This window comes from Asterias rubens, chromosome 10 (assembly GCF_902459465.1).
Source record: "Asterias rubens chromosome 10, eAstRub1.3, whole genome shotgun sequence".
NCBI classification, from domain to species: Eukaryota; Metazoa; Echinodermata; class Asteroidea; order Forcipulatida; family Asteriidae; genus Asterias; species Asterias rubens.
Window position 1 is genome coordinate 8,414,272 of NC_047071.1, and position 9,379 is coordinate 8,423,650.

At 40.1% G+C, this 9,379-nt stretch overlaps 1 protein-coding gene across 1 annotated transcript; it reads right to left on the reverse strand.

The window, feature by feature from the left end:
- Nucleotides 1–3,580: 3,580 nt before the first annotated feature.
- Nucleotides 3,581–4,814, reverse strand: LOC117295385 (zinc transporter ZIP1-like). The gene has a single exon (XM_033778003.1). The coding sequence runs from the start codon at nucleotides 4,605–4,607 to the stop codon at nucleotides 3,600–3,602; it is 1,008 nt and encodes a 335-aa protein (XP_033633894.1). The 5' UTR covers nucleotides 4,608–4,814; the 3' UTR covers nucleotides 3,581–3,599.
- Between the last annotated feature and the right edge of the window lie 4,565 nt (nucleotides 4,815–9,379).

Here is a 9,379-nt window from a genome sequence, read left to right on the forward strand (position 1 = left end):
ACCAACTCGACCGTTCCAAGGCAACGTGTTTCTTTAAAATACACGAGTGTGACTCTTCCATGACCACACATCCATGCCATGTTTAAAATAATTATGTGCTTTTTAATTAACAATTTTTGTCTGTTTTTGTGCGACTGGCCTATCTCACTGATCTCGAGTCGAGCTAGTTGAGATAACCTAACCCTCCTGCCAACGGCGTGCAGTGCAGGAGTGTTACGTTAGCGCAACTGACTAATCTGAGTGAGTTGAGCATACCCAATGGGAGACTTTCTGGGACGATAGAGGGCAGCAGACTTACCGGGTAAATCCATTGTTCTCAGAATTATGCGCATGTTCAGAACTACGTAAACAATGGAAATTTACCCGGTATGTCTGCTGCCACCTAGCGTTGGAAAGTCTCCTATTGAACTGCAAAAAAGAACAGTAGACTGTGTAGTAGAGCAAGATAGAACACATTTTTTAAACATTTATATTCATAAAACCAGCCCTTTTTGCTCACCCTTGTCGAAAACAATGGACACCACGTATTCACAGGACATGTGAAACTGCTGGACCCATTTAGAGATGCACAACATTTGTTGAGAATAACTCTGTCTGCGGTGAATCTGGAACACCGAGATCGAGATCCGACGAGGATCCGGTCCATTTGGCCAAAACGAAGCAACAATCTACTCATGTTGAGAAATGGTCGGTAGATCAACGTTGCTAATATCGTTGCTACCGTTTTCCGTAAATAATGTTAGTGTAGATTGAAAGGGATGCTTGTAATCGTAATTTGTTGTATTACTTTTTCTAACAGCTGCAGCAAGACCGTGTGTCTATGGAGGCTGCCATGATGGATCAAGTAACTAATTGTTGTCAATAGGTGGCGCTATGGCAGGCAGAGCCGTTTTCGGGGGGGTTATACATGTACTTGATTCAAGCATGGAGGAGAAGGAGTCCCGTTCTCGTCAAAATTGCGTCCCCGAATGACACAGGTTGGGAGAGTTTTCTGACTTTAGGTGATAGGACTGAACATAAAAGGACCATGGGGGGGGGGAGGGGGGGGGGGCGTTCCATCACGACACGTCAAGTTCATCCTTATCACAGTCATCATAAGCACAATACTTCGCCCCTTTACGATACACTACTCAAATTAACAACAATCCAAAATACATAGTTTTGCGGTAAGCCTGCCGAGAGGCTTTACATAACTTTTTAATCATTTCCCGTTTCAAAAAAAAACAATTATCCACAAAACAAATTCCAGACACTTAACCGCTCTAGAACTGCCAAAAACTCAAACAGACTGTTTTACTTTTTGTCTGTATCGCTTTTCCTGATACAGATTCAATTGTAATAGAAAGATTTATTATTTTAGTTATAAATAAAAGGCCGAGCTGTGTACAAATGTTGGTTTAAAGCGATGAAAACAAAATCGCCGAACATTGTGTTTGTTTGGCGAATTCGAATGCCAATGACACGCGCACACTGCGTAACAATAAAAAATTGTAGCGCGGTGTTTTAGAAGTTGTTTTTACGTAACTTTAGTACCGTGCCGGCCCAATAGACGTTGTTTTTCGTAACTATAAGGCCGTGCCGGCCCAATACATAGTGGCACAGGAAGTCGTGTCCGCCACCTCCATAGAGCAAGAGTTACCATTATTACACAATCTTTTCATCTTGCACACAAAGGCTACCCCCCCCCCCCTCTTCAGGAGCTTCCCAGGGTGTACAATAAAGACACAATCGGAGGGGATCCACAATGTCCCCCATCGAGCACCAACTGTTATGTTGGACCCCACAATAACCAATGTGGATGTTATTTATTACATTATGTTGTTGATTTTTCTTTCTCTCGTGTAAAGGAAAGCAGTAATCTTACATCAAAGTTGCGTCCCTCCAGCAGCAAAAATATCGGGCAATGCACCCGCGAACATGGGCCCATAACAATTGCCGAAAAAGGACATACTTCTCAAAATAGACAAATTATACAACTGTCTATCTTCAGTATTCGCCCCTCCCCCCTCCTCCTTTCCGGTCATGCAGCAAAGCAATAGAAGATCGAACAATAGCATTATTTCAATTTAAAGAGCCCATTCGAATCGATCTATATTGATCGATATTGCTGTGCGGTTGATGTGCCCCCACCTATTGTGTATTCATTGCCGAGTTCTGGGAATCTCTGGAATTCGTTAGAGGATGTGGAGCGGGGGTGGGGACTTCTATACAAGAGGAAGAGGGCTACATTAAAGCATGGAGGAGCTAATTCTAGGAGTAAAATATGGAAACATTTTGGATGACACCCTCTGCCACCCGGTATAGAACTCTATAGGTGTATAGGGTATGTGTACTTATACTCAGCATCTGATATAGATGGAATTGAAACAGAATTTAGATAGTTGAATTGTATAATGTATATTTGGTTTGCGGTAACACCATGTGTGTATCTACTTGCCAGGTAGTAGAGAACCGTCTTGCTTTATTCTACTATTGCGGAGCAGATGTTCGGGGATTCGGGAGGCTTCTCAGTTCTGAAAAGAACTGTCCTGCTTTTAAACTATTACCTGGGCGGATGGTATATAAATAGGCTGGGACTACTACTTTAGCTTCATGATCGTGATGAACTGTATTGCCGCGGAGTCAGTTCTTAAAATTGGTCTCAACGTAACGTTTCGACCAGCTTGCTCTAGTCATCGTCAGGAGACCGTGTACAATTTGGAATTTCCTACAACTTTTACATCCCACACGGTTTGCTGCTGTTTTGATGACAATGCCAATTTAATCAGATGTCATAACCCCAACGGCAGCGATTCCCCCATGCTCAAGGAAAGACTTTGGGAGATAAAAAAACACTGGAAATTGAAAGAAGAACATAAGGAACAATAAAGGGCATACCCAGCGTATTAATTGGAATGTTACTTTCTTGAGAAATAAAAGCCACATCGGTACCCATTTTTAATAAACAATCGTCAACACCAAACAATCTAAGAAACAAAATATATATTTATTAATTTAAAAAAAAACTTGAATAAAACACAGACAATTATGATTTATGCTGTTGTAAGTTGATTGGTTTTACAATGCATTTTCTGAACAATATTTTTCTCGTTATTGGATTTGGTCAGTTCGACTTTGGTTTTGGATCCACACTTGTGAATATCACCTTTTTAAAAGTGACTAAGGATTTATAAGTTAAAGGCCGTAAACAAATAAGAGGCCCAATTAAGAACGATTTCGAAATGTTCATTAATTATTAAAAAATAATATCCTTTTAAAGTGAAACCTTTGTTGCTTTAAAATTGAATTGTTACAACTTTTCCTGAAAAAGCAATGTTATTTAAGATTTTGACACATTTGTTTGTGTGTTCAGTACATGGTATAAAAAATAGCATTAAAAATATACATGTATCTTTAAAAATAACGCGTAGGGTAAAGATGCTTACTCAGCCCAGCCGACCGTGACCATTAATCAAATTATTCTTACATCTTAGAATCTCATTAAGAGTTAATGTTTTTGACACAATTTTTGCAAACACCCGCCAGATAAAAGTTCATTACATCGCAGTAGTTCGTGAGTTATTATTCAAATTGTCTATAGTTTGTTTCATCCACTGTAGTTATGTTTTTTGGCAAGTTGCGGGAGTAATATCAAGGAATGTTTTGAACGCTAGAGTTCCCGTTGCGATCGCTGGTAGAACACTGCCGAGCATGGCCTGTAAGTTCACCAAGTTCGTAGCAATGATCTCAAAGACGAGCGCCATGAAGATGCCGACGGGAGAAGCTGCCGTGTAGCAGAGCACGCTACGGTTAAGTCCCTCTTCGCCCATCTGGCTGCGTTGGGCATACTGGACTCCCAGACTGAAGGCAAAGACGCATTTGTGGATGGCGACAGCTACCGTGACCTCAAGGGCTTGGGTCGGTGGTTGAGGCTCAAGTCCAACAGTAAGACCGTCAAATATGCAATGGACGGATAGAATCAGGAGCAAAGCGATGACACTTGGCTCCAGCGACCGCGATTTCTGTTCAGTTTGTGGTGGATCTTCGGTCTCGGTGATGTAACCATTGGAACGAGAACTTGCTTTCAATGACGAGTGTCGCCGGAGACGGTTCAATGGAGTGTCGTGAACAAACTGTCTCTCGCCTTCAAAGGAAGTCGGCTGGACTTCAGTGTCTTTAGTTTGGGACAGTTTGGGCAGGACGAGAGTCCTCTGACGATAAGCATAAACCCTGGAGTCTGTTGGTGGCACTTTTTCGATGTTGTTGTTCATTATGTTGGTACTGTTATTCATGTTGGTACCCTCCTTCCTCAGCTTCGTATTCATGGTGTCACCCTCCAGCTCCGTATTCAGCATTTTGGCACTCTCCAGCTCCTTATTCACTCTTGCAACAAGTCTTCGGAAGTCTGGGAAGAGGTCCAGTAAGCAGGTTGCTAGAAACACCCCTCCGGCGAAGCAGTTCATACCGGTCAGAATCTGCTGAAGACGGTGCAGATCTAGGGAGTTATCGAGTCCACGGTGGAGGTAGGTTATCAGTTTACCGGGAAGCCAGCCGCACATGAAGACGAGGAAGAGCAGCGTCACGAGTGCCGCGATTTTCGTCGCCGTTCCCTGCAACAGATTCAACATGATGACTGCTGCTGAGTTGAAAATACTCCTTCAAAGATGAGATTTATGGACTAGTAGTATTGCCGTAAAAATACGAACATCGTCACACTCTCTCCGTCCTTTTCTCAGTCTTCACACCGTTGTGCGCGTTGTGATGGTCTACGAGTGCAGAAGTCGCAGCAGACGGCATGTACCCACCACATACAACACGGTGAACGACTGAGTGCTTCTCGGACAGAATGAACACAAAACGTCTTCAGAAATCTGCTTTTATACGGGCTATAAAAAGAAAAGACTTCCCCCATAGAACTAAATTTGAATTACAAAAGCGCTCCAACCGAAAGTCTTTGGTGCTCAAAGGTGATTACGTAACTGCTTGACACTGGAGGGGCTCGTTTGGGGCCTTGTCCTCAAAGACGGCTCTGAATGGGTACACGCGCCGAGAGAGTGATTGCTGGAGATGTTGAAATAAGCTCACGGCCGAGCATTGACGAAATAATTGTACAATGTAGTTATTATAAGGGCGTTGCCCACATGTCTTATCTCTGTTCAAACAGTGGTTAACGCTGCACCTTAATTGACTTGTTGTGAAAAACTGCTGATGTAAAGCTTGAGAGCAAGTTTGATTTTTTTGCAAGGGAGTATTAATAACGGTTCTGCTTCCTGTTCCTTTGTATGTTTTTGAATTTACCGTCCGCCTCCCCCCGAAACAAACAATTTAATTAAATTAAAATAACATTCTTCAAGGCCCTAATGCAGTACTTTTTAGAAAGTCATCAAAAATCATACAAAAAATGAAACTCTATGCATTTCCAAACAAGTATGGTTAGGGCATAGAGCTCCATGTTCCTTACGCTGTGGTTAGGGTAATTATTGTGGTAAATACAAACTTCATTGAAGTCACATTGTATTTCATCGAAATTGTGACCTTAATTAAACAAATCAATACCCATTTGCGATATTATGGAAAATGTTTACAGAATTTTCACTTTGGTTTTACCCATATTTCAACGATGTGTGTTAGCACAGAATCCTCAGTACTTTTCGAGTTTTGTGAAAACAAATATCACAGGCACATCATCGGGCGGGATTCGAGCCCCAGACCGTTGCATTTCTAGAGCAGTGTCAAACCAAAATATAGACCAGCGATATTGCCCGGGTAGCTGTATCGGCAGTTCGATTCAAGCACTTCCAATAAGCAGTGCTTTGAATGAATGTACTCTGTTGCAAAACTAACGAATATTAGCAGTAACTGTGAGGAAAACCCTTTATAAATCAACAGACGCCTCGCCACCACATAAAGCTGGAGACCCCGCCAACATAGGGCTGGATAGCTTATAGTAGTAAAGCGCCGGTACGTTAATCCGGAGGTCGTTTCAAGTCCCACTCCAGTGAATGTGTTTTTTTTCAAAATGACCAATTTAAAATCATTTTTATAAAAAGTGGGTCACTATTGTCCTGAAATACCACCCCACCCAAGCACGTATTTTGGGCAACGCAACTTCACAAACTCCGCATGCAGCATATAACAGTTTTTATAGTAATATTGTTATGAGCGGTTTGGACGACCAGCCGACCCATGGAATCTGCAAATACACATTGAGGTTGAGCACTTGTTATCTTTATGGCGTTTTAAGCACGCAATTCATATTTACAGAAGGAACAATTTGTTGTAATGAGTGTTTGCTGATAAACCATGGCTGAACGAATCGTTGGTTCACCCAAACCATGGGAGCTTTTTCTTTAAATACTGGGTTACGTGTGATCATGGTGCAGACTGGGCCAATATTCATAGAGCTGCTCGTAAACAGAAACCATTGCTTAAGAGTCTTCTGCTTAGCATAAATGAGCAGGATACCAGTCACAAATTGTACGTGTGACAATGGTAAGCACAACAAATTTGTTCTGCTTGATTTCGAGACCTCAAATTCTAAGTCTGAGGTCTCTAAATCAAATTCGTGGAAAATTACTTCTTTCTCGAAAATTACTTCTTTCTCGAAAATACTTCACTTCAGAGCGAGCTGTTTCTCACAATGTTTTATATTATTATATCAACCTCTCCCCATTACTCGTAACCAAGCTAGGTTGTATGCTAATTATTATTTTTGAGTAATTACCAATAGTGTTCACTGCCATTCACTATACCGCCATGCAATAGTCATGTGCATTCCAATTACTACATGTCTGGTTGAGGGGCAATGAAGCTAGCTATCTTGTTTTCCAACTGTATGATTGGGCATTAGGAATAAATCAAAACGCCAGCTGCAGTAATTTACGGCACGAAAACTGGACAGTCACAATAATGTAAAAAAGGTACTTTATTCTTTTACTTTGACATGAACCACTAAATACGTATACGGACTATAACTAAACAATACATAAAAACGATTATAAAAAGTAGTAAACTTGGTTAATAAATCTTTCGTTACAAAAAATAATGTTTATACATTTCGTGTGTCTGTGAGAATACAAAAACTACTAATATAATGCAATGCAGGGAGGTAAAGATTGAATTCATGAAAGGATCCCACAATTACGTTCTTAAGGACAGGACTTAGAGGAGTCTTTTACAAAATGGAACAATAGGCCAAGACTCCACACAATTTTCCTTTGTTCACCTTTGATTCGACCTCACAGAGGATTTTTTTTCTTCAGAAATAATTGGAGAAATTATTGGCATGACCCCCAAAGCATAATCCGCAAAGGTTGTCTTAGACTATTCGTTAATACGGAAATGAAAGTTCTCATGACATTTCTACGCAATTCTAAAGACATTGGTCTGCTCCACAAGGAACTGTGTGAACAAAGTCTAGGCCTATGGGAGGTTGTTAGTTACAGGGACAAATGAATTTACAAAAGATGTCTCCACATGCACGACAGGGATGAACACAATGAGTGACTTTTGGGACGCTTTGTGGCAGCAGACTTACCAGGCTGGTATAATCATTTGTTCTCGGGAATGTGCGCATGCTCAGAACTACTTAAATAATGGGTACTTTCGTTTAGCTTTCCCAGGTCGACCCCGGATTTTTTTTCCAGGACTGACGTGTGCAGATAATAACCCACGTTCGTCCTGGAAAAAAACCCCACCACACACCGGGGTCACCTAGGGAAGCTAAACGAAACGCACCCATTGGCAATTTACCTAGTAAGTAGGCTGCTGCCGCCTAGTGTTCCAAAGAGATTTTCTCATAGTATTACCGCAAACCTCCCTTCCACAATGCAAAGTTTCAAATCCTACATAATATAATTTTTTAAATACTAGTTCTAAGAAAGAAAAATAATTATGAAGCGAGACAAGAATATGACACGGGTACCGCAGTGAAGCTTTCATTAGGCAAAATTCACCTTCAACCTCGACCCAACTTGTAATTTGATCTTCCATGTAACGATATTGTACTTCGGACGTTTGAACAATGGGCCTATTTTTGTCGGTAAAACAATTACTTCGTTAATATTGGTTTCCTTTTCTTTTCGGCAAATATGACGTCAATTTTAGTTACGTTATTCTGTTAATTTTCATTTATTGTATAAAACAATATTGTATTTTTTTTTGCGCTGTTCGTTTGAAAATGAAAAAAAGAATCAAAGGCTCTAAAGCATTCACATTGGCAAATATTCAATCCAATCTTTAGTTGCAACTACTTAGCTTTGCTAGACTGATTGACGAGTTCGCATGAAAATGCCTACAGTAACATTATAAGCCCCAAACTCAACGAAATACAATGACTGTTTGTTGTTTAAACTTAAAAGGCAAAATCACTTTTTAATACGAATTCATGAAGGTCAAAACAAATTGACAAGTTTTTATTTTAAATTCGTATTTTACGAAAACAGCTGTAAATGATATAAAAATATACATTGAACAATTACTCTAATGTTGTGTTTTATATGGCAATGGACAGGCAAGTTGGCATTTTTGTTTGATCTGAGGTGCTTAGAAAAAATCTTCACAAAAGCAGCGGATCAACGAAACAATTACCGTGTGAAAAGAAAAAAAAACATTACAGACACTGGACACTATTGGTAATAATTGTCAAAGACAAGTCTTCTCACTTGGTGTATCTCAACGTATGCATAAAATGACAAACCTGTGAAAATTTGAGCTCAATTGGTAGTCGAAGTTGCGAGATAACAATAGAAGAAAAAACACCCTTGTCAGAAAAAGTTGTGTGCTTTCAGATGCTAGATTTCGAGACCTCAAGTTCTAAATCTGAGGTCTCGAAATGAAATTCATGGAAAGTGCTTTTTCTCGACAACTATATATGTGACTTCAGAGGGAGCCGTTTCTGACAATGTTTTATAATATCAACCTCTTCCCATTACTCGTTACCAAGTGAGGTTTTATGATAATAATTATTTTGATTAATTACCAATAGTGTCCACTGCCTTTTAGGTCTTCCAAGTTGTAACAGAGATGTGATCGCTTTTTAGAAACACAGTGTATGGATTTTTGGAACATTTTGCCTGAGTGGGTTCACATCCAAAATTGCGGAATGACATTTTCAAACTTTGACCGAAACTATCGACCCGTGCTGTTAATTATTCCATCAGTCAACACTCGTAATAAAAAGCACGGTTTTAAAGGGGTTCTGCTCATAAAGAATAAATTCTGAAATCACACATGTTTATTTGTATAATGTTTGATTAGTTATCGGCCTAAATGATATTAAAATAAATATTTAATATCCTACAGTTACCCTGTGTTTGTTTGTTTTGCTGTCCTTATAAACTGTCCCCGTTATAAAGAGGTAATCTACATGTTCAAACGACAGTGGACTCATCGACTGTTT

Excerpts from the sequence above, each read along its gene's own strand:
- LOC117295385 (XM_033778003.1), bottom strand. The coding sequence starts at position 4,607 with ATGTTGAATCTGTTGCAGGGAACGGCGACGAAAATCGCGGCACTCGTG.